General features: G+C 45.9%; 2 protein-coding genes across 7 annotated transcripts; one reads left to right on the top strand and one right to left on the bottom strand.

The window, feature by feature from the left end:
• Window positions 1-109: 109 nt before the first annotated feature.
• tfb1m (transcription factor B1, mitochondrial) lies at window positions 110-25704 on the bottom strand. 3 transcript variants are annotated; one of them, XM_062468948.1, is made up of 9 exons: window positions 25615-25649; window positions 25243-25310; window positions 24593-24732; window positions 23837-23988; window positions 23457-23565; window positions 23168-23319; window positions 22841-22960; window positions 1827-1954; window positions 110-1202 (listed from the first exon to the last, which is right to left on the bottom strand). In XM_062468948.1, exons 3-9 carry the CDS (start codon window positions 24723-24725, stop codon window positions 932-934), a joined length of 1065 nt encoding a protein of 354 aa, XP_062324932.1. In that variant the 5' UTR covers window positions 24726-24732; window positions 25243-25310; window positions 25615-25649; the 3' UTR covers window positions 110-931. The 3 variants fall into 3 exon arrangements, with proteins under 3 accessions (XP_062324932.1, XP_062324931.1, XP_062324930.1); XM_062468947.1 differs by lacking the exon at window positions 25243-25310 and having other exon boundaries at window positions 25615-25704; XM_062468946.1 differs by lacking the exon at window positions 25615-25649 and having other exon boundaries at window positions 25243-25608.
• LOC134026311 (claudin-20) lies at window positions 4675-15229 on the top strand. 4 transcript variants are annotated; one of them, XM_062468950.1, is made up of 3 exons: window positions 4675-5158; window positions 10238-10288; window positions 10952-15229. In XM_062468950.1, exon 3 carries the CDS (start codon window positions 11159-11161, stop codon window positions 11882-11884), a length of 726 nt encoding a protein of 241 aa, XP_062324934.1. In that variant the 5' UTR covers window positions 4675-5158; window positions 10238-10288; window positions 10952-11158; the 3' UTR covers window positions 11885-15229. The 4 variants fall into 4 exon arrangements, with proteins under 4 accessions (XP_062324934.1, XP_062324936.1, XP_062324935.1 ...); XM_062468952.1 differs by having other exon boundaries at window positions 10382-15229; XM_062468951.1 differs by lacking the exon at window positions 4675-5158 and adding an exon at window positions 8946-9590.

Below are 25704 nucleotides of genomic sequence, written 5' to 3'. Positions count from 1 at the left end.
CGGGCTGTCAAAAACCAAATGGAGACTCCTCCTTGTTCTTCGACCACAGAACAGGCGTCTATTTTATGCATAATTAGGTGACAAGCAGGACAGTGCAGTAAGATGAAAATATGAGTAACCTGGCACATTGCTGGAACTTTATTGACCTCACATCTGATAGCATTACAGTACATTTACAGTTGGATTAATTTATATTACATAATATTGCGGTACAATAATCTCCCAAAAACACCAAACAGATGGCCAGTGTTTTTTGCTTTTAAGAAAAGCTTTGATATACAAAATGATTCTTTTAGCTTTGATGATATTTATGTATTGCTTCAGACTCGTCGGGAGCTGACAAATTTCCAGAACTTTCCTTTTCCCCGACTAAATCCCTAGTGAGACGGCGAGGCAGGGCGCAATGGCCTAAATCAGCCAGCATGTTCCCATTCTCTAAATTGTCCTTTAAAATGCTTTTTGTTCTGTTTTAAACTCCACTGAAACAAGGCGTTACAAAAGATCCTAGTGAAACCTGTGAAACCTCCCTGTGCTTGGCTTCTTATGTTTGTTAGCTCCAACTGGTCAATGTACAAACTCGATCAATCTTCCCTTGACAACAAGAATGGCCCAGCACCAAACTCAGCTACAGCTTGCTTTGAGATGGTTCATTTTGGAACATGTCCAAAAGCAGTTTCACAGCAGTTCCACATCTAGCTATGGCCTGTTCCTTTTCTCCTTTTCCTTTCTCAGCTCCTTGTCTCAACTCCGGGAATCCTCAGTACAGTAACTCACCTATCGCCTCAGGGAGCTAAAAGAAATGGCTTAAAAAATGCATGCCTGTGCCAGGTGGAAATGTCACAGCTAAGAGCAGTCCGTTGTTTCTCGCCACTAAGAGAGACCATTAGCGGCTTTTCTCTCGGTCTCTTTCGTGTTCGCTCGAGCTGGTGTGTCACAGGGGCTTTTGGGTGTGGGGGTCCACTGTGTCCCCTAAGGTGCCAGGAGGCTTGCCCATTTTCCTACCCAGGTGTTTAAGGCGCAGCTCTTCCCTGAAGTCGTAGGTGAGGAGGGCGGGGTCGCTGGTGCAGAGGCGGGCGTAGGCGTCTGAGAGCGTCCTGAACTGGGGGATGGAGAGTTCCATGGGCCGGACAGTGGGGTCCACATCTGCCTCCCGCATCATCACCTCCGCCAGCTCCAACCTCTGGGCAGCCGGGAAAAGCATTCTGCAATAAAGGAACAATGTACAAAAAAAAAAAGAATTCTTCCTTTTACGATAATTCTGTATCTTCAGAATTCTTTATCTTCACTATCTGTACATTTGTAATAATAAAAAAAAAACATTAAAAAGTTCAACTCAAACCCAGAAGTGGCCTGTGTGCCCTTAGCGTGGGCTTTCACAGCGAGGCTGGCTTGCCGTCCCCCATCATCTCAAGCCCAGCAGCACCCACATACTCTACAGACTCTGTGTTAGCTCCTCAGCTTCTCCACAAGCTGTTAATACAGCCGCCTTACCCGTCGCTGTTATATAAGTTCTGCTGCCTCCTCTCTCCTATGACACTCAAATGACTCATAATTGCTGCTCGCTTTGGAACAGCTTTTCTTTTGTTATCCTGGGTCTACATACGCTTCTCACAGCCATGGGGGTGGCTGCAGGCGGCAGGTGTGTGTGTTGTTGGTGAGAGCTGTGAATAGAGCCGGTCAAAGCTGAGCTGAGAGTTCAGTTCTTGGGCCCTTAGAGATGGTAGAACGAGGAGACGGACTGGAACGATGGAGAACGAGAGAGAGCAAGATGGAGAGAGAGACAGCAAGCCTGTGGCCGTGAAAGGAGCGTGTGAAACACTGCTTACTCGATTCCTTTGCGGCAGTGCTTCCTCCGGAACTGGAAGACGTTCCTGACTACTTTCTCCACCACCTTGAAGGGCTGTTCAATCTGGGGCCGCGCGAGGGGGGTGAAGTGCACCACGCCCACGTCCACCTACACAAACGCACACACAGTCATGCACACACGCAAACACACAGGAGGTTAACTCGGACGAGGTAGATCCAGCTGCAGTGAATCCACTGAGGGAGAAGGAGAGGGAGGAGAAAAAGAGAGGGAGCAAAGAAGTGAGAGAGGGAGAAAGGTGACGCAGCATGCGCTGGCGAGCTGGTTCCGGTTGCCACAGTAACACCTGTGCGATGGACCATGGAAACGAACCCCTCTTCCTGTCATGCTGGCGCTTGCCCCGCGCTCAATACCTCAGAGAGTCTGACGAGACACAAGGTGAATGGGCAGCCAACTATTTGTAGCACTTTAGAGTTAGCCAAATTTCTAAAGACTTTGGTTCTATTGAAAAGAAATGCTCTAGCGATGTAGCTAACACTTCATTGGGTGTGCTTTGCCTTCGGCAAGGGCACAACCTTTGTTCTCTCACATATATATTATTTATTATTATTTTCGCCCCCCTAAGGATCAGTCAATATTTGGACTACATACACAACGGCGGTGTCAAAAGGTTCGTCTTGGTAGCGATTGCGTTGGTTGTATTTTTATTTACGTTCCGTTGCATGGTTTAACCCTCGTGCTGCCTTCGGGTCACATGACCCAAAGGTTCATAACGAACCATCGTTGTGTTTACCCAATTTTACCCAATACAAAAACAAATTAAAATAATTTTCTTTTAACCTTTGCAATGTGGGGGGTCTGAGACAGCCCAACGGTTAAAAGAAAATGCTTCACTTTGTCTTTGTATGCGGTAAATCTGTCGCAATACGACGGTGGGTCACAATGACTGATGGGTCAGAATGACCCGAAGATAACACAAGGGTTAAGTAGAAATTGCGTTTTTGTGGTGAAAAGTGTAGCTAACGGTGGCTAATTTGCTAGCCACAGTCACTGACGTTACTAACGTCACGAAAACACGCGTGACTACCTGTAGCAGAACATTCGTTTCGCATCTGTTAACTTGGGGGATAGCTAGGCTAACTATAGCTTTACTGCAAGGCAGCTGCAGAAACGCCACAAGCAAAGAGGCCAGAGTGATAACTATTTACTCATTTTACTTTGTGATGTGAAACACAATTGTGAAATGTAATGTACAATATTAGCTGATATTATTAAGGAAGTAGGCCCACATCTACTTTCGGAAACGGTAGTCTACTATTTCACTGAAGCATTAGCATGACATTAGCCTCTGTTGCCCGGGCAACACATACTACAGTGGTCTATGATGCATCTGTTTTCAATCGTTAAAATAAACATTCCTCACAAATACATTTTCGTTGTAGGATTTATTATGACATTACATTACAAGTAAACGATTTGTTGGTGAAATTATCATTACCTGTGGTTTCAAACCAGTGTTGCTCACTGCAACGCTGTAGCCTACGCGAGACACAGTTGTTTAGGAAGTCAAACGGCGACAGAACATGTTCGGCACTCCCCTTACTTAAATCAAAAGTCTTTCAATAGGTGAAACTATCTGACTACTAACCTGAACTTCATTGCCACAGCCTAAACTTTGTCAATCTGTTCATGATAATAATTAATTTCAGCCTAAACCGTACAACGGAACGTTAAATCGAATTCAACCAACGCAATCGCCAAGACGAACACAGCAGTACTGTAGTCTAGTACTGTACTGTAGTAGTACAATTTACCGGGGCAGCTTCTCCACACAGGGCTATATCGCATTTTGCGTTGTTACTGACAATGATCGCTACCAGTGAGCTTTGTATGAATGAGCGATTTTCCACTAAATAAATGTCAAGCTTATTTACGTTTTTGGGGGCATATTTTCAGTTAGCAGATGGTACTGTTTGAATCGCGATTCCATCTTCTACTGCCGGTAACGTCGTAGAATAATCTTCAAAGGGGTTAATGAATGAATGCAATATGAGTAGCTAGGCTAAATGCCTGAAAATATCACGAGAAGGGAAAACTTAAAAGGACGTTTAAGTCATAGAGATTAGGTCCATTTTTACACCGGTCTGCCAAATGTATTCGTTTTGATTCAGCTATGAGGCTGCCTCTTGCAGGGGAAATGAGAAGATATCATATTTCATTCTACACTTCACTCGTATTTTCATCTTTATAAATAATAAGTAGGCCCTATGCATTTTTATATAAAATATACAGAAATATCAGTTGTAAAAATGTCATTAAAAAACGGACCCCTGTGCAACCGACGCAAGCAAGCACACCCTACAATTTCCCCAGAAATTGTACCCTCTCTAGTTGCTAACACTAAAGCTATCTAGGAGATAGATGGAGGGGTTAGGCAGACCCAGGAGGCGGGGCTTGTCCTCCATGGGGGAGGAGGAGGATGAGGGCGAGGGGGGGTCCTGGCGCTGGTCCCCCCTCTCACTGCAGCCTCCGGATCCCTCTCCTGTCAGCTCTAAGCCGATATGACAAACTGTTGAAGTAATCGTGCCAGACTCAGCTGAGCCTATAGTTCTCCTCAGATCTCCCTTTTTCTCTCTCATGCTCATACACATTCTCCCTCTCTCTCTTTCTCTCACTCATATACTCCCACTCCCTCTCATAAACACTCAGTCTCTCTCCACTTACAGTACACACACTCTCTCTCTCGTTATCATTCAGTCTGTCCTTCTCTCTTCCTCTTGTCTCCATCTCTCCCTCTTTAATCAGTGGATTGTCCACTTTTCTCAGAGGCTCTATATATTCTCTATATATATTCTCTATATATATTCTCTCTATATATATTCTCTGTTGGGGCTTCCAGGGGGGTCTTAAACAGACCCCCTTCAATACCTCCTTCTAGCCTAAAGAGCCAGAACTACGGCGAAGCCTGTCTGAGTGTAGCTATGCGTGGACCTACCAGTGCCACAACAGGACCGTGGGCGACGGAGCACAGCGCTGACTGTCAGCCTGCCGTCACCTGCTAATAACCCTGTTTCCCAGGCACCGCTAACTGACTGACTGACTGACGGAGGGAGGGAGTGACGGAGGTACGGACGGAGAGAGGGACTCAGTCTTGGCTCGCTTGTCTGTCCATTGTGGAAGAGGAGCTCCAACTACGGACTGCAGCAGGCTCATGGATACAAAGCTGGATAAACACACTGGATTGACAGACAGACCAGAAGCATATGCAGGTACAGGGATGCATGTGTAGAGAAGATTCTGGATAGCAAGACTGAAAACAAGCAAAGAGCTGGGATGCTGAGGATGTACTGTGAGGTAGGATACTCCCTGGTGACACACACACACACACACACACACACACGCACACACACACGCACACACACACACAATTACACAGGCACACAAACTGGAAATTGAGGATGTATTGTAGTGAAGCATGCTCTCTGGTGACACACACAGGCTACGAACACACACACATCCAGGTATGTAGTGTGAAGGTGTGCAATTTACAGTAACAGCCCTCCTGTAGAGACAGCTTGCCCAGAGGACCTCCTCTCTCATGCTTGTATATCTCTCCTCTGTTGTGGCTCACCTCTGCTACACTTGCCTTTGTTATGCTAGGCAAGGGGCTGGGCTGGAAAATAATTGGGGGAGGAAAACTAAAGTGATCCAAGGATGCACAAAGGAAGGCTTCTTAATGAGCTGTTTAGATTCTCGCCCCTCGCGCAGAACAGCGCTTTAGCTTGGCTTGTAAACCAGGGTGTTCTGATCCGTGTGAAGCCCTGCCTGCTTACCTGCCTGCCTGCCTGCCGCAGTGGCGTGCTGTGGAATAGGGACACTACTGGTGGAGTCGGATTGTCTGTGCAGCCAGATCTATATGGACTATAAAGTGCAGCAAACTCCTGCTGTCAGCAGGAAACTAAATAGCAGATGGTGTAGGAACAGTGGAGGGGCTGCTGTAGGAACTTGGCCACTAAGACCACACAGGTGTTTATCATAATAAAGTACATTTCTGTGTGGTGCAATTACTTAACCTGACTAAGGATCATGTAATTCTTCATGAACATTTACTGAAGCTTGGGATGAATGAAGCAGCCTTTTGTAGAGTGGTGGCTGTGAAGGAGTTTCTCAGACTGACTCATGTGCATCAACTGGACGGAAGAGGCCAATATGGATCAGGAACATTGATCCCATCCACATGTCACATCAACACACCACTATGTGGGGCTGGCTCCTGTTTCTATGCAGTATGCAGCTTTTTCCCCCCACACAGTGATGCTGCATGATCTGACTGCCATCTGTTTGGTAGAGCTAATATAAAAGAATGCCTTTAATTTCACTTTCCTTGAGTAATTAAGCCATTTATATTCCGCACTTCATGATTTAGTAGAGGAGCATCGAGAAAGTCGATATTCAGACTATACGAGCAGCAGCATTTCAGCCGTCGGCTTGTCCGAGTCACTTTGCTGTGTGATTTATGAACGGTCCGGCGACGCGCCTTCGCTAGCTGCTCCGCTGTAATACATCCCCCTCCCGCCATTAATCCTCCTCTGATAACCTTAACACGCAAGAAACTTCCATCTTAAATCATGCGTCGCCACCACGGCCCTCCATCCAGGTGCTTTGCAGATGACCCTATTCCAATATTTTGAATCTGCTGGAGAGATCCTGAACTGGAACCTGAAACTGACTTATTGACCTGAAGACCTTATCGCTCCGTTGCACCGACACTCATCCGTCAACCCCTTTCCTTTATGGGTGGCAAGGAGGATCATAGATTGTGTGTACGTGTAAGGGATAGAGGGTTGCTTGGAATGTAAATAGGTTTCAAAGCCATGCGAGTACAGAATGTGTAAGAGAGGAAATAAACAAGAAAATCGTAACCCCTAATGATTTCTTGATGTCTCCAAATGAGCTTGTTATGTAAGAATCTGTATTCAAACTCATAAACATTCCTCCTCTCTCTTTAATTTGGTCCTGGATTTTTTAAACAAAGACTTCAAACATTTACATAGACTTTGAACCTGCTTTTCTTCTCCACATACTCATACTACAGTATACACAATACAGTATACACAATACAGTATACACAATACAGTTTACACAATTTTACTATTCCTACATTCACACATCTCATCTGCCTTTTTTTATATGTTATTGTTTTATGTAATTTGCATTGTGAAAGGACTAAGCACTACTATATACTTCTCAGTCAGTCACAATCACAGCTCTGGTCAACCTCTCAAGTACTACGCTTTGACCGACTTCGGGATCAGACACACACGAACACTTCTGCATTTTCAAATTTCATCCGTTTGACCTTCCCAAAGCAACGCAAAGCCACTCCATTACAGCCGCTATGCCCTGTAGCACTGTCGTCCCCTTGCCCATTTCCACCTTACACGACTCTTTCCTCTCGAGCCTTGCCCAATGGTGTGTGAGTCTGTATAATTTGTCATCTCCTTCTGAGCGTAACCAAGACGAGATGGCAGCCCCCTAGGGCAGCAACCGCTATACCACCTGAACTACCATCCCACCTTACATAACTGCAGAGGTTCGGTTGGGGGGATGGAGAGAACAATGGAATATACAGCTGGGAAATAAAAGGAGCGAAGACGAGAGAAAGGGGGATGGGTGTGGGGCACCAAGAGAGAAGACGCGATGCATTAATCATAACAATACCTTGAAATGACAGCCTCCATTACATCAGTTCTGGCAGGACAAGCACTCAAAGGACGAGAAGGCAGCAGTCAATGCTACTAAAGCTACTGGACTGCCTTTCTAGCTGGGAGGGTTTCTGATACTGGATCTGTACCTAGCTACTGGTCCATTCCACTCTCCCACATTGCCTCAGACACAGATGCCCAAAGGCCAAGCAGAAACCCAGCCAAGCCTAGTCCCTGCCCGGTCTCAGGTCCTGAGACAAGTCTCCTCAAAAAAGATAACTTTCTTCAACTTTCTCAGTGTACTGTAGCATTCCACTGTGTGGGCATGGATGTTAAAAAAACAGCCAAGAACTGTGGAAGGAAACCAAGCCTAACTTACAATGCTATTCAGAGAGACCTCAGAATGCAATGTTTTTATGTGATATTTAAAAACTCATAAATGTCAAAACAGTCGGTGCACTTGGGAATGCATGTTAATGGCGAAACATGAAGGCTCATATATCAACCCGGGGTATTTCCCAGCATGTCACAACGGCTTTCCATCTTGTTGGATACAAATACTATGTGGTGAACAAGGGCACAACCGTGTGTGCAAAAAGACTGTTAACTGCCACATCCCATCTATCGCATGACACCTTGGACCATAACATTGAATGACCACCTTTATGAAATGACGAGCACCAAAAGCAATTACATGCAGAGGAATGAGGGATATGCAAATTGGACAATAAAAGTCCCTCATCTGGGGTAAGGACGATGCCTCTGTCCAGTCATGCCTCGGAGCGGTTCTAGGGAGAACTCTGTGGCGAGGTGATAAAATAAAGGCACCATGCTTATAATAGCCTGCCTTGTCTTCACACATCACAGAATCACACATCGACACTCCCTGGGTGCGTTAGCTGCTTTCTCTTCCTCCACCCCCTCTCCTCCAGCTCCTCTCCCTCCTCTCAATATATATATATATATTTATTTATTTATTTTAACTCCCCAAAGAACACCAGCATCAGCATTTAGGATCTCATCACTTAAAAAATGACCAACACGTGTGCAATTTCTTGTCTTGCGGTTTCTGTAGCGGGGAATTGAATACCGCAAGGTCCACAAGTATGTAGTCTGAAGGTCAGGAGGACAACACAACCTCAAGAAATACTTTGCTGTACATTGTCTGCATATTGAGCCAGATGCAGTCTTTGGAATAGGCCTCCGGGGGACGACAGGAGACAGGATAGGGGGAGGTAGGGAATTGGACCAAATTAAACAAACCGATCAATAACTAAACCAATCCATCACCTCTGGCTCACCAGTAATGACCACGCATCAGTATGGCCAACTCATTATAGGCAGGGGGTTTGGTTATATTATTTCCAGAGGCTGGTTGTTTTTATTTGCCCATGCAGCAGAATTATGGTAAAACACATCTGCGTTTTCAAGGGTATCCCTTCTGTTAACCCTGTCTGATTTGTATTTTCTCCTTCTCATTTTGCCCTCTTTGTCATTCATGAATCAAGGCTGTCCTGGCCACTCCTTCACCCTGTTCCACGTCCTCTAGAGTATTGAGTGGAGCAGAGGTGAAGAGGAGGGGGTAGCAGCTGTGAGTTTAGGCTCCTGTGGAGAGTCTGCTGATCCTGCTTCTGATCTAGGGAGGGTCCGTGTGTTGCTTACACAGAATCCTGCACTGACCCTATTATGGACTAAATAAAAAAAGGGCCACACTCCCAGACAAATGTCTGGACATTTAAAATGCCACATCCAGTTCCCTGGGTTGGATTAATAATATATGTTTGTGTTTCATGATATTTTTTGCCTTTTTAATCCATGTGCATTTTTGAAGACATCGACAGGCAAGTACACAATTAGCCTAATAAAGGAGACTGCTGCATTATTTTTCAATATCCTTTTGACATGGAAAAAGTCTAAGAACGGTTTAACTTCTGCGTCTGCAGAGCGGAAACAGTTCGGTATAAAAAAAAAACAACGAACTGTCAATCAGCTTGATTTGCGAGGTGGATTCTCATTGCTGTGGTGAGGATTTACACACAGTTTAAAATACGACGTTTTGAGGTAGTCAACAAAAATCAAAGGTAAAGGATGGACAAGCTAACGTTTTTCTGCTTGTGCTACGAACCTAGATCTTTCAACCATCTCTTCACAAAAAAAACATTAGGGTTGATACTTTCGCTCAATAAAAAAAACACATTCAATGTTTTGAGGTTGTTATATGAATATATATTTATTATACCACGTGTTGTAATTTAAGACTATTTGTTGCTAAATACTAATAACAACACATTTAGCTACTGTACCCCGAGATTGCGACTTTTTGTTAGTCCTTTTAACAACTAGCCTATTGTAATGTATTGTGTTGTGGAGTATGAGTAGGCTAAGATGTGGGCAAGTTGTCTATTAATCCACATTTTTTCTAATCGTAATTGAAACTGAATTATGTTTTTGGGAGAAAAAAATAAGACTGCGGGTTTAACGCCTGAAAGATTTGCCGTATTGAACTTCTGCTTATGGTTATACATTCACTATCGGCTCACGGACTATGGTGACGTAGAGACTATTCTCCAGTGAAAGGAAAGCTACCTTCTATCAAAGGCACGGAGCGAGCATGTGTGGTCCATGACTGGGATGTCCTCTAATGTACTGTTGCTAAGGAAATGGATGACATGAATGGAGCCGCACGGACTAACCCTGTTTGTGTGCGTGTGTGTATGTGTGTTTACAGAAATATGAGCGAACAACCTGACGCGTCATAGCAAGCTCTGCACCAGTCGAGGTAAGCGGTTTTAACGTTGTTTTTGTGCATCACGTTGTTTACAATGTAGTTATTCATCAGTGTTGAGTTAATGAGGCATTTTTTTATCCACAGTGTTTAGCCACGCCAGTCTGTGAACACATTACGAAAAGCAACGCAGGGACTATTAAGTAAAAAAGAAAAAAAATGTTTTACCATTTCATGTCAAAGTTATGCTCTGTGTAACATTACAACATTGCCAGATCTGTAGACAATTGTAAAAAAAATAGCTTAGAATGGACCTTTTGTGTTGTTTTTGTTATTGAAGTCAGGTGTGGTAACCTTACAAGAGTGAGGTGAGGACACTGCAGCTTTAAGTCCACATATTGAGCATAGCAAATACCAGAAACTAATTTCTCCTCTCCAGTAACACTTCCATGAGGCACCGGCACAGGGGGGAAAAGGCAGACGCAGGGGGCACAGAAAACGCACACACACACACAAATGTCTATCTATCCAATAATATCCAATAATAAGAGCCTGCTCTCGTCGCTCGGTCTTAACACTCTCCCTTTGTTCCCTGCAAGAAAAGTGTGGGGTGATTGAGGGGGGAGAGAGAGAGAAAATAGAGAGAGAGAGAGGGGAGGCTAGAGGAAGAGGGACCTGCTCAATTCAATTTCTCATTTCTCTGTCTCCCTCCTCCAGTCCAGAGGAGCCGGATCCGAGGAGCACAGGATCGTCTGGCAGCTCTTTCCCCAGCAAAGCGAGGGCGGCGGGCTGGACAGAGGGGTTGAGGCGCCTGGCTGTGGCTGGGTGAATGCTGCCTGGCGGAGGGGGAGCTACGGCAGCAGCGGCAGCGGCGGCGGCGGCAGCTGCGTGGGCAGCGACGGTGGGTGGAGGAGGAGGGGGGGGATGGCATCCACGGGCATGCAGATCTTTGCCTTCGTCCTGGCGCTCCTGGGCATCATGGGCGCCATGGTGGCCACGCTGCTGCCTAACTGGAAGGTGAGCGCCGACGTGGGCTCCAACATCATCACGGCCATCTCCCAGATGCAGGGCCTGTGGATGGACTGCACCTGGTACAGCACGGGCATGTTCAGCTGCACGCTCAAGTACTCGGTGCTGTCGCTGCCCGCCTACCTGCAGACTGCCAGGACCACCATGGTGCTGTGCTGCGTCCTGGCCGCCATGGGCCTCTGCCTGGCGTCCCTGGGGCTCAAGTGCACCCGCTGGGGGGGCGGGCGGCGTTCCAAGAGGCACGCCGCCATCGCCAGCGGCGGCTGCTTCATCGCCGCCGGCTTCCTGTGCCTGGTGCCGGCTTCCTGGTTCACCAACGAGGTCATCACCAACTTCCTGGACTCCAGCGTGCCCGAGAGCAACAAGTTTGAGCCCGGGGGGGCGGTGTACGTGGCGTTCGTGTCGGCGGGCTTCCTCTTTGTGGGGGGGTCCATCTTCTGCGTGTCGTGTTCTGGGAAGAGGCACGGCGGGAGGGACATGGTCCTGCTGCCCCCCCCTGACAAGCTGCTTCTTCACCAGCAGCAGCAGCTCCTCCAGCAGCAGGACCAGCTCCAGCACCAGTACTGCTCCCTCTCCCCCTTAGACAACAAGACTGGCTACAGCCTGCAGGACTATGTGTGAGTGAGCACTGGCGGTAGGCGCGCAAGCTTAAGGCTACGGTGGAAAAAGAGATGGAGGGGGTTGGGGGGACACCGCTGTCATCTTGCTGAATAGTAGACGAGGAGGAGAAAAAAATAGGAGTGCGTTGAAGGACTTTGAAGACGTTTTTTTTTCCTTTGTCCCCGCCGTCTTCCGTCTTGTATTTTTCCCTCCCTTCTTTTTTTTTGTGTTCTGCAAGCACAACAAACAGTGGAGGTATTCCCTGAGCTGCGCCCGGGAACAGACGGGGAGTGTTAATGTGAAACGCGCTTCAGGATCGCCGAAGGAGAGCCGCCTGAAAACAAGGCAGACCTCCGTCCATCAGTTGATCACAGAGTTTCCCGGGAAACAGATTAGTTGTTAGGATGCCTTTCCTTTCCTTTTTTCTCATTCATTTCGTCCTCACCAAAGGTTTGAATAGGGGGGAGGGGAGGGGGGAGCAATCATTTAGCTGCTAACAATCGTTGGGTGCCCTTTCATTCGACAAGTCGGCAATATGATGTCTCAAAGAGGCAGCAGTAGGTGGAAGCCCTTTCAATAGCAAGCCATTGTAGTTTTTGCCAAACCATTCACTAGAATTACACTAGTTGGGACTGATTTAATACAATTATAGTTATTTTTGGTAGCTAAATAGAAGGATTGATATTTTGCCTATAAAGCATGCTGTCTATGGCCTGTCTTTGTATTGATACAGCCAGTGGAATGCCTGGTTAGAAATCTGAGATATTAGTAGACACTACAATGCCTGTGCCCAAAAAGCTGTAGTACATGACCCTTCTGAAACTGTTCAAAGAGAAGCTGTAAGGATGAGTAAATATGGGTGCTGGTCCGATGATGGAAAGACAAATACACAGAACCCGGCCTCGATCCCAGCAGGTGGGGATAGAGAGAGCGTGAAAGAGAGATGGAGAGATCCCTTCTTCCAGCAGAGTGGACTGTCTGACATGTTTCTTTCCCATTTTGTTTCCAAACGAAAGAAGGCTGGCTTTTCTAGCTCGCTGCTGATTCCATGTATACACTCGGGCACACACACACATGCATACAGATTAAGAGACTGCCACAGGCAGAGAAATATACACACACACACACACATATACACAACCTCCTACACACACACACACGCACACACACGGGCATAAGTAGACGCTCTAGAACACATAAACACTGAACCCTCTGACACACCGGAGCTGCATGCGCTTTTCACTCGAGCTGTCCGCCTCCTCACTGCCATGGTAACGGGATCCAGCGCCCAAATATCTTTATTGTCTGGGATTCTGTGTGTGTCAGGTCAGAGCTTTGAGGTTGGGCAGGGGGGCATCTCTCTCTTTAACCAGCTCCATAAGCCTTCCATAGAAGCTCCACACACGCTGGGAAGCTTCATCTAATCCCTTTTATTAGGCAGTCACATGAGCCAGCAGCCGAATGTCACTCCCAGGTTTGGGAAACGCTCCCTATTTGTTGACCATTGTTAACAGTGTGTCTGACACGCAATTAAGGGTTATGTGGGGAAATGCAGCTACATTTGAGAAGTTGGTGGGGTGCGGAGATGGACAGCAAGGATATTTGTGTTGTACAGCGAGGTACAGAGAAGGGGTTTGAGTCACAGCGTGCGGTGTGGCCATGCTGTGTCGATGGCCTCTGCTTAGAAAAAGGTTTGAGTCATTTCCCATATGTGGCTTGATTTTTCAAGTGCGTCAGCCGTGCATATGCTACCTACCGGTCTGCACCTGTCAGTCTGTCTTTAGGTGTTCTACCTCTCCTCCTCAAGTCATGTGGGAACACAGTTGCATGTTGAGAGCATGCTGTCCAGCACATGTCTGCTTACACACACACAGCCACAAATGCACACACACACTCACTTACCCACTTACACACTTCCCCTGCCTACTCGTATGTCAGAGGTGCTTTAAAATGGTTCTGTTCCCATGTGTGTCTCGAGTGTTCAGAAAACGAAGAAGAAGGGGGGGTGGTGAGGGGAGGTATGTTGTCTCCAGTCTGAAATGGCTGCTCTAGTGACAAGATCTGGCAGTGATGTGTAGCTCGGCTCTCCTTCTCTTCTCTCTCTCTCTCTCTCTCTCTCTCTACTCCCACTCTCATATCTCCTAAATAGGCAGTTTCCCGGGGTAGAGCAGATGGCTAAGCCCAGCTCGCCACCTGCAGGCTGCTTCCGGAAGTCTGGGGGCACCTCTGGGGGGCATCTCTGTTGGACCTGGCAGCCCTACAGGGCCAGGTTTCACCCCCTGCCCCTCCGGCCTGGCTACCCGCCATGCCCTCAGCACAGAGCATTAAAAAAGATCTGTGATCTGGTCAATAACAACACATGGCACAGGCACGGTAAAGAACGCAATAAATATGAGACAAGAATGTGCCATCGTCAATAAGATGCGTGTTTGAGAATGTGCCAAATGGACTCATGACAAGCTTAATACTGTTCGGAGTTCCTTCTGTTTATTTTTTATCACATTGTTTGTGAGTTACACAGTCAAAGATGTTTTATGGATTTCTTATTTGTTCTGCCAGACTTTAGTGTTGATTAATCCATGTGTACATTGGGATACAGTATTACAAACAATGTTTTTTCAACCATTTAATTCCTTCTTATCCAAAGCACAGAATTATTTCAGGGGCATACATACTTAAGTTTCATTACAAATGACTAATGTCTATGGTTTTGAAAATTGTTTTATAAATCACACTTAGGGATATTGTATCCATTTTTATCTACAGTATTTTAAGCCTGCAGTGGACTGTACATATTTATCTCAATAAATACAAATCCTAATTTTTACATTTTGTCTGGCATGCATAAGATAACATGTTCATACTTTGTATCTTCTTTATAAGAAGACTACTCGGCTGGCCCTGTGTAACATTGTTTGACAGCAGTTTGTTTCAAATGGCTGAGCATCGCAAGTCCCCTGAACCGGTACAAATGTACATAATACAATTGGCAGTCTGAGAAGGAGGGGGAAAAAAAGACTGCGAGCCAGCTAGCTCCTTTTTTGGTCTGAAAAGATCGAGCAGGCAAACTAAAATCGAAGGTTTCTCTTGTGGATGTGCAGCTTCATAATCAGTGCACCATTTTATTAGCTTCTAAATGGCTGCAGTGCAAAGTGCAGACCTGTAATGTCTCCACAACCACAGCGCTCCAGCAGAAACCCAAGACAATAATTATCGTTTGGATAATTGCAGCTTATTTTTGTGGATGCTTTAGCACTTCTTCATTTGCCAGGAGGATTATGCTGAGGAACAGTTTAAATGTTCTGGTAATGTTTCAATGTGCTTGTGCGAGTAGCTCTATTTTTTACTAATAAAACTATTTTGTGGAAGCAACATGTCTTTAGTTTGTTGTGTGTTGGGACTTTGTGGACCCATATATGCGTGCATGTGCATACAACATGTATGTTGGTGTGTGTTATGCATGAAGGACTAAAGTGATGCGTGTGACAACAGTTGGTGATGATAGTCAGCTCCTTGCCAGAAAACACAGATTTTTGGAGGGTACAGGATGTGCTGAGCGTAGGCAGTGATGCAGGCTGTTCACCCTGCCACCACGGAGCCTCTATAGGGCTTCCTGAAAAACAGCTCAATCAGGCAGAAATGGGGAATTTTATTCCCTCTAAAACCCATATCCATAAAACATCACAGACAGTCGGCAAATGGGTTCGGAGAAAAGGGAGGAGCGCTGTCCTTTGCGCCCATCTGCAGGACTCAGTCATATCTTATTGAGACGTTAGCATAAGCAAGTGGCCTGCAGTACTACCAAACCTTAGGAGGATTAGTGCAAATATCTTCTGTTCCAACATACCCTAGTTCATTTGGTATGAGCAATATGACAAGCCGTGTAGGCCTGCTCCTGAACTCATGCAGTTAGAAGGGAATGAACGGCAACAGCTGGTGGAGGCAGCTTAGGTAGCAGGATCCTGCATCCCATCCTCTGGGTGCACAGAGCATCCATTTAGCTTCGCCAGAGCTTCACAACAACAAGACCAGCTTGGTGTCTCCGAACATGAACAGAGGAATGCCTAGTCAGACAGAAGAGACTTGCTTGATGCTAAGACCACTGTTTCTGGTTCAGCTGCTGTCTGAATCCAGAAATGGATTATTTCCGTCTTTAGTTGAATGCACCGCAAAAGGACAGATAACGAGAAGTACAGTATGTTTGGACTGAATGCATACAGTATGTCAAGCATCTATGGAATACTTATCAAATAGTTACCCAGAATGTTGGGTTTCATTTCAGCTAATTGGAGCCAGTGGAAATCATGCGCTTTTACTGAAACAGACATGGATTATTCAAGGCTTCGTCTCTCTCTTTTCTCCCTCTCTCCTCTAGGTTATGCAACAGAGTGGAGATCAAATAGCGACTCCTCTCCTGGGTAAACGCTAATAAGATCGTCTCCTCTGTGTATTTAACCTACATTTTCCTTCAAAGCAGCTCACCCTGAATTGCCGTCATGACAGATCACGAGTGTGCGTTCAGATGTGGGGGCGCGGGATTTTGAACCCTGTACCTCAGGCCCTGGGGTTAATCTGGACTGTTTCCCAGCAGGATGAGCATGCGTCCCACCTACAAAAGCAAGGTCATGTCAACTCTTAAGACAAATCAGGTTCAATAAAGGTTCTCGAGTCCCTGTGGCGTAGCCTGCAGAAGACCCCCCTTTTTGCTCCATGTAGAACCTTTAAAATTGTTCTAGGAGATAGAGCTATTTGAATTTCTCTGCCAAAATTAACAGCAATAATCACCAACAATAATCTTTCTTTCATAGGGATAGCAGAGACCTCCTAATTTTGGGGAACATTTTCTCCACTAAACTAAGGAGACGGTCAACAAAAAGGTGGGACAGACGTAGGCATAGATAATGAGGTTATCAGTGGAAAACTGCCTGTGAGGCATGTTGCCTGGCACAAAAGAATACAGAAACTAAGCGTAGGCACTCCTTGCTCACAATCGTACATCACTTGTCCCCTAGGCGATAACAAAACCGCTGGGATGAGACTCAGAACAACACTCAGGGCGACAAACAGCTGCAGTATCTCACCTATATTTAATGGGAACGGTTTTCTTTTGGACAAGCATCATCTTCCTCAGGGTTCATATAGGAGATATAATATGGTCATCAGCAGCAGCATAGATCGACCTTGGCTGGCTGGAGAGACTCCCCCCTCGTCCCAGTGCACACGTGAAGCGCGCGGGAGGGGGGGGAACGTCTGGGTGTGACCTTGCCTGTGCTGTAAACTGCTGAGAGAGGCAGTACAGGCGCTGGAGATGACAAAGAGGAGGACTCAGAAGAAAACAATACACTCTGACAGTTGAAAGGAGGGCTTGAATATTTCAGCTTGATCATCTGAGCAAGACGTGTTGCAGAACGATTAGGTGAAGTTGGTTGAAAAGCCCCCATTAGAAATGGATCCATGCTCTTTGACCATTACTGAGACGCATTTGTTCCTTTTCTGAATCACTGCTGCACAAAAACCCACAGAGAACTGCTGTATCCAGTCTATCCTCTTCACACTAGTCTGAAAACAACAAACTGGAACAGGGTGGAATCAAATTATGAAATTACAGCCCTTGAAGTTTTAAATTGGAATCTTAAAAAAAACAACAACAAAAAAACACATTGGAGTTAATAGATTATGGATTGATCCCTTCAATGCTGGACCTTTTTTCCCCCTCTGACTGCATTTCACAGAACCAGCCAGAGACTGACTGGGGATTGAAGCTGACCTTCTTTTCGTGGAAGCTGGCCAGGATTCTAGCAGTTGTTTTCCGAACACCTGCATCTTTTCTTGGCATGGACACTAAACAGGCCTGAACCCGTTAGAACACTAAAGTGTCGACTCACGGCTAACCCGCAACGCTTTTCATAAAGGAGGAGAAATACATCTCCTGAGATGTAGATAAGCTAATGCTGCCAACCTCCACGTTTTGTTTAAAAGAGAACGTATTTTTAGCGTTCTTTACCCAGGGACTGTGATGGATTGAGACCAAGGGCTTCAGGCGTTTACCGCTCCGGTACAGAGTCATTGAAATAACTTTCCTATACTCTTGATACCATGTTTGACCCCATTTACAGACTAGGAATAGGTGCAGATGAATAGTGTGCCTGTGGCGTAGGCGATGTTTTAGAGGTGAAAGAGCCACACAGCAGCACCGGCATTTTTCAGGTTATCTGTAAGCAGAGAGTTGGACCACTTTCCATCCATAGAATAAACCACAGCCTATCCTGTTTCCTACTACACATGTAGCATAGACACACTCTAATGCCACAGCTCTCCACCAATGTATTTCTTCAACAATAGTACAAAATGAAAAACTAACTGCAATATAAGCTATTTAAACACATTGGTACTGGTCTAGGAAAAGATAAGCTGTCTTAGTCAGGACAGCTAAATAGGCTCCGGTGTCTCAGACACTCAGCACCCATAATGGATCTGTACTGCAGCATTAGCACTTTCCATTTCAGCACCAAGCATCTGGCCCGCTGGTTGTCCATAGAGGCAGTGTACGAGGCACAACATCTGTAGGGCCCGCCCCCTCAAGGGCCGCTACGTGCTGGTTGGTTGGTGGGCGATAGCTGATGCAGACATTACTCAGGCCTGGCTGATGCCTGGCCGAGACAACCATCTGCTGGAGGTACGCACAGCTCTCCCCTCAGATCCATCTCTGTCATAAGCCTGTCTCCAGGCGTGCTTTTACCTCTCCGCTCGCGTGGAGGACACCATCAGCCCTGGCTGAGTTCCTTCTCTGTGTCTCTCCCACCCACCCACCTTCCTTCCTTACCTCGTTCTGTAAAACCCCCCTTACCCACATGTATGAACACACTCTTTTGCTCACACCCCTTCCCACTCTTTCAATCTCCCTCCCACTCTCTCTCAGTCCTGTTTCTCTCATTTTCTCCCTATCCTGCCTTGCACCTCTCCCACAGTCCCTCAGCTTCTCTCCAGCTCTCCCACTAGCTACATAACCCCCCACAACCTTAATTCACTTTCCCCATCTTTCCTACCTTCCTTTCTCCTCCTAACCATATTCCCCCTTATATCACTCTCTCACTTTGTCCTAGGCCACTTTCTTGACACAATTATTTTTTAACAACTTACCCATTCTCTCTCATTCACTTTCACCCACCAGCTACTATTCTCGGCCACTTTACAGCTCCTCTTACTGGGCTGGGTGTGGGAGGGGGAGGACAGCAGAGAGAGAGGTAGAGGGGGGCTGGGGTGTGGGAGGATAGAAAGCCAGCTCTCTGGGCGTGATGGAGGGTCCATTGAGCGACTAGTAGACCCGTCTGTGACAGACAGAGGCAGATTTTAATCACATTCTGCCAGGAAGCATAGAGCGGGGGGCGGGGTGGAGAAGGGGCTCTGTCTCAGTCAACACACTTCACCTTTGTGCAAATCAGCGGTTCTTTTTTATAGCCAGTGGTTGTACGGACTGGTCTAACTCAGGCCCAAGTACATCAGCCCTAATAAGGCGTCTGGTCTCTATCTTCAGTTACTCTATGGTATCAATTGGCCCGATCTCTTAAAGTGAATATTAAACATCACTATTACTGTATTTCAGGACGCCATTACCACACATTTATCTCACAGACAGAAAAAAAAATGTCTACTAACTTTTAAAACAGGCCTTAACTCGTAAATAAATATTAAACTTATTTTAGGTTTGCTACAGTATCCGTGCAGGAATCAACAGCCGGTGTTCATTCGGCCAATAAGGAAGAGGACAGGAAACGTGTGATCCGTGATAGGACAGACCCAGGGTACGGTTGGCCTGAAGGCACAAATGCTAATGCCATGGCAGCCAATCACAGTGTACAGGAGCCTTCAAGGACAATCTCAGTCAGTCAATGTGACAAAGCAAGGTGCACGCCAGGGGCCAGAGAGACACAGGCCAGATTACACGCACCGAGGATAAGGGGTTAGGCTATATCCTCACGATATGTCAATACTGGCCAGCAGACGCTGATATCAAATACATTAAACATTTCCTTCTTAATTACCCCTGGCGGTAGCCAGAACAGGCTTCTCTCATTGGTCGAAATCTAAATGTGTCTCCCCCATTTATTGTTTCCATTATCTCACCCTAAACCATTAGGAATTGTGTCGTGGATTGATTCCATTTACATTTACATTTAGTCATTTAGCAGACGCTCTTATCCAGAGCGACTTACAGTAAGTACAGGGACATTCCCCCGAGGCAAGTAGGGTGAAGTGCCTTGCCCAAGGACACAATGTCAGTTTGCATGACCGGGAATCGAACAGGCAACCTTCGGATTACTAGCCCGATTCCCTCACCGCTCAGCCACCTGACTCCCGAAGGCTGCTTGTTGTTCCGCGCTCGAAGGCTGCTTGTTGATAACATCATAGCATTGAAGTTATTTTCCAAACAAGGTAAGAGAGGGTCACCTTGTTAATTGCAGTATGTGTAACATTGCTTCTGCCTCCTTTGATTTGGGTTGATGAGGTGTAGGAACAGGGGATAGCGGCTTGTTACGAGCGATGTGTGGCAGGTACCAGAGCTAGATGTGCTAGCAGCATCTGAGAAATGTTTCTCAGAACTGTAGGTAATTACAGCTATGCAGTGGCAATGTTCCCTTGTATATATAACTAGCCTTGCTAACCTGTACTGGGCTGTTGGGTCTATTTCAGGATATGCCTCCCATGCACTGACGCACAGGTTTACATAGGCCGATTGTTTGTGTTTGGACACACATGCACACCAGACACACACACACACACACAAACACAATCCACACGTAGGTGCGCGCACACCTGACACACACGCTCCCCAGACACACACCCACCGTCCACACACACAGATTAATGTGATACCCCAGCTCTGACATGACTGAAACATGCCAAAAGCCAACATAGAAGACAATTACAATTCAATTTGAGCAAATCCACATGGGCCTACATCAGAAGACAATAAGCATTCCGAAGCTACAGAGAGACAGCATGACAATAATACTGACAATTACAACACTGAGCTGATTTGTTGAGCATGACAATGTGGCACAGCCTTATAGACTCACCATACAATACAATACTGTATGTGCGCACGCACACACACACGGCTAATCCTCAACAGAGGGAGGGAGATAAATTTACATAACTCACCATTGTCTCTCCCTTAATAATGTGCTTCTATAATCTGTAATTTAGGAGAAGGTCTACTACTTTCATCAAAGAGTACTTTAAGAAAGAGGGAACTACAGTCCCATGTGTAGACCTATAGACCACACACAAAACTGATTAGTTAAAAATGTGCCTTCATTCCCAACAATAATAATAAAAAAAGGTTATCCAACATCTTATGTAAACAAAGCCAGACATTGTCATTGTTCATATAAATATGAATGTCTGTAATGGCCTCCCTGTCTAGTGTCTGTGGGATAAGTAACATGGCTTCAGTGTGCTTTATGAATGACAATATCACTCACAGCAGCATGCATAAGCAGTGAATCAAACGCACCAGAAAGAGCTGCTCTGTCTGCTCCTCAGCCCTCCATCACCAGAGCCTCCATCAACACCTCATGAAACCCTCATGAAACCCTCACTCTTGATGACATCAGCATTCCCAAGACACAATTAAAACAACATTTGGAGTAATCTCCAATCTTATGTAAACAAAGCCAGACATTGTCATTGTTCATATAAATATGAATGTCTGTAATGGCCTCCCTGTCTAGTGTCTGTGGGATAAGTAACATGGCTTCAGTGTGCTTTATGAATGACAATATCACTCACAGCAGCATGCATAAGCAGTGAATCAAACGCACCAGAAAGAGCTGCTCTGTCTGCTCCTCAGCCCTCCATCACCAGAGCCTCCATCAACACCTCATGAAACCCTCATGAAACCCTCACTCTTGATGACATCAGCATTCCCAAGACACAATTAAAACAACATTTGGAGTAAGACTGTTTACATAAACATGTGTGGACAAGTTCAATCAATGTAAAAGATTAGAAAGAAAACGTGCACACGCATGTATGAACACAAACAAGCACACACACACACATTCTGCATGCATGTGTGGGCTACACCCAAGCACAGAAGATAGCAAGGCACCACTAGACACAACCACACACACGCATGCTAACAGCACAGGAATACACGCAAATGTTCAGCACACACACAGACTATAGGCACACACGGACACACAAAGAACATACATGAGCCAACCACTAAACCTAAAGGCAACAGAGTGGGATTAAATAATCATTGGGTACCATCTCTTCTGAGAGAATTAACAATCAGGTCCTGTTTCATTCACTCTGCTGCTCTCTCGCTGCCTTTACTCCCAAAAATTAAATATTTACGATCAAAGGCCTCTTTAAGCGCCACTACTACTACTGGGGCCCCCGTTCCATCACTATCCGGCAGCTTATCCCTAAGAACACATACAGAATGCAAACACCATTATGTTACATAACGAGAGGCTTGCTCTCGTTAACGACTGGCACTAGGACCCTTAACAGGGCCAAGGAGACAACAAGGAGACTAGGACTGAGAGAGCAGACAGGACCCAGAATGGGACCGGGCGCTCATTAACGCACAGTGTGATGGCGCCGCATCGCAAATACCCAACAGGCATCATTACACCCAAAGAACTTGTCACAACTGCAAAGACACTTCTGAAACATCATTGATTTAGTGCAGTTCTGATGAACCCGAGTAGTGGGAGCGCCTTGTAGAGAGTCCCGTGACGGCGGAGGAAAGATGAGGGCGAGGAAGAGTGGAGGGAGGGGGGGGGGGAGAGCACGGGAGTGGACATGAGTCTGTTTGAGTGGTTATGTGGAAGAGTGGCGAGGAGATGGATTGTGCATGTATGCTTTATATCCGTGTGAGTCGGTGTGTGTGTGTGTGTGTGTGTGTGTATGTTTGTGTACGTAATCAAACTCCACATGAGCCTGATTGCATGTGGGTCCTACCTCGGGCTTGGGGATGAAGGCTCGTCCAGGGATGGTGAAGCAGCTCTTGACAGTGCACAGGTACTGGGCCATGATGGACAGACGGCTCCTCTGTCTGCTCCTTGCACTGGCTGTTAGCCTCTGGGGAGGGGGGGGGATTGTTACACAACTATACACACGGGTGAATATGTTCTCCATGTAAAGGCTCTTCACTAAAGGATTTTAGTACCAGCCAGAGACACAGACCAGGGAGCACACTTGACATGGTTCAACTAATCAAGGCATGTGTATTATCAGCCCAGAAGACCACACTCAGGAAACAACGCAGACACACATGTACACACAAACCTCGGCCACCTCCTTCTGGAAAGTGAGGGTCAGTCTGGTCCGTCCGTACGTGAAGGGACCGGTTCTGTTGGAGATGTTCTCCAGCCACTTGATGATGAGAGGAGTGGACACGCTGAAGGGGAGGTTCCCTATGATGTGGAGGTCTGGGGGAACTGAGGAGGAACCAACTATTACACTTTGTTCTTGGAAACACACTGCAAAGTACACATTCATATACTGTGGATCACAAGCCAGTGTGGTCTACTATAGGGTCAAAATGGTCATCTATTGATTTTCCATTCTCACTCACCATCCTCCCATTCCTTGATGATGTTGGATGGAAATCCTCGATCCATCCTGTAGTTGAGTATATCACCGTGGACTATCCTCACCTTCCCAGGAGCAGCCTCGGAGAGGAGCTGGGAACAGCGCCAAGATAGAACCAGCTCATTCAAAACACACCTGTGTGTCTCATGGAGTGTTGAAGACAATTCCAGTACCACAAAGCACACTTTCGGTCACCACAAAAAGCCTCTCAGGTCAGATCAATACCTTACTATTGTGTCCATTTGTCAATTTGACCACCAGCGATAAACCAACAACCACAGACGTACAAGGCAGAGGTTAACCTTCTAAGGACAACGTGGTCCAACTAAAGGGGCCATTGTAAAGGTTCTCTTGGTGCGGTACCTTTAATCCAGGCATAAAGCGTGTGTCCTTCTCCACCACCAGAAGGTCGGCCGCCCCAGCGTTGAGGATGGAGCGGGTCAGACCCCCGGGACCAGGACCCACCTCACACACATGGGCTTCCTTCAGATTGCCTGCCTGGCGCACAATCTTATCTGCACAAAACAGTGCAGAAAAAGCCATTCTGTTGCCTTGCTAACTGCAACTGGAATTCTTGAGTCGGATACTGCCCATGAGAAAACTGTAGATATTCCCTCCAGTTTGTCATTTTATTGTAAAATTCATTACAAAGTTGATATATGATGCATTTTGTGCTTGTATTTCTGACTTCTATATTGATAATACCATGTGTTGTTTTGTGTAGCCTACCTCTAGGAAACATTATAAGGGGCATTAATCTATCAGTCCCCTGATTCAAGGACATCTGATAAGAACTGATCTGGCCTGCATCATAGATAATCACATTAGAGAGATGGTTGTGTGTGTGTGTGTGTGTGTGTGCTGTTTGAGTTGCACAAAAACAACAGACCATCCATTCACATTAGTCGGACATCTATTACATTAGTCTGACACCGCCAGCCTTCAGTTTTAATGCTTACGAGCAAGCCAGTATGGGCTATGCAGTCAGTTCTCATGCTAGGGGCGGGGGCGTGGGGGGGGGACACGACACACACCATTGTGTTCTCATTGCAGGTGTACACAGCGAACAAAGCACAGGACCAGGTGTTGGTGCATTGCAGATAGATGGAGCTGACTCACCTGTGAGCTTCATGTCCAGCAGAAAGTTCTGGGACAGCTGTTTCTCTGCTCGCAGATTGTACAGTTTGATCACTTCCCCAATGGTGGGGAGGGGAGGCAGGCGGAAAGAGGCTAGTTTTCTCGGAGCAGCCATCCCTGCGCTGAGGGAAGGAAATGGAGGACGAGGAGAACATGATGATGATTAATGCACACTTTGATAGGAGAGCAATTATGCTCTCAGGGGGTAAATATCAGAGCAATTAACAGTAGATCAGAGGTCTGAGGATGATAATATGATCAGCAATCATCAAGACAACACATATGCCAATTCTTCTTATCCAAAGACCTAGTCTGTATGGGGTGTTGGCTTACCATGTTTGCAACATGTGTGTATTTGTGTCATATGTATTACGTATTATGTACTAGCTATGGTATTTATGATAGAAATCACAATAGAGCTTTTGATGAAATTGTGGTAGGCTACAGACGAAACGGATTTGAGGCTCATACTCATAACCTGATATCGTGCGCCACCTAATGGAAATATCTATTAAATAAGCTCAAATGTCTGGTTCGATGAGATTGTTAGCAGAATTAGCGTTATAATGCGAACAACGTTTATACCGTTATACCATTTGTCCACCAATTCATTCTTATCAGGCTGTGATTACCTTTGTTTCGAGTTCCAAGGTCAAAAGAGCATATGCTTTTAAATTGTAGTAATTGCAGGCATCATCAGCTAAATCAATGTAGTTTATATAGTTATTATTTCATAAGGTAAAGGCATGTTGTTCAATTCAATGTGAAGTTGGAGAAGGATACAAAGAAAGTCTTATCTACCAAAAATCTGTTATTACGTTTGAACGAACTCAACACTTCAACTTGTTATGCTTTTGCTAGCCTTTTTGCTCTGCGGCTCAAGTACAAACCACTGCATTAATACATTTTTTCCACTTAATTCACACAATTAGTCATGCAAATAGCAGTCAAAAGTTAACGTCAACAGAAAAGACATGTCTAAATATGCTAAAGAAATATATAACCTGATAACACGTTTCTGTTGACACCAGTGGACGATCTTACTTCCTGCCTTCGTCAGAAAATGTGTGGCTAAACAGCCAATGGACTTGCAA

This window comes from Osmerus eperlanus, chromosome 9 (assembly GCF_963692335.1).
Source record: "Osmerus eperlanus chromosome 9, fOsmEpe2.1, whole genome shotgun sequence".
NCBI classification, from domain to species: domain Eukaryota; kingdom Metazoa; phylum Chordata; class Actinopteri; order Osmeriformes; family Osmeridae; genus Osmerus; species Osmerus eperlanus.
Note: the sequence above shows the minus strand (reverse complement) of the source record. Positions and strands in the feature narration are given on the sequence as shown.

Coding starts and splice junctions, on each gene's coding strand:
- LOC134026311 (XM_062468950.1), top strand. CDS start 11,159: ATGGCATCCACGGGCATGCAGATCTTTGCCTTCGTCCTGGCGCTCCTG.
- tfb1m (XM_062468947.1), bottom strand. CDS start 24,725: ATGGCTGCTCCGAGAAAACTAGCCTCTTTCCGCCTGCCTCCCCTCCCC. Junction 23,566..23,836: donor GCTTTATGCCTGGATTAAAG/GTACCGCACCAA, acceptor CGCTGTTCCCAG/CTCCTCTCCGAGGCTGCTCC. Junction 1,955..22,840: donor CCTTCATCCCCAAGCCCGAG/GTAGGACCCACA, acceptor GCGTTTGTGTAG/GTGGACGTGGGCGTGGTGCA.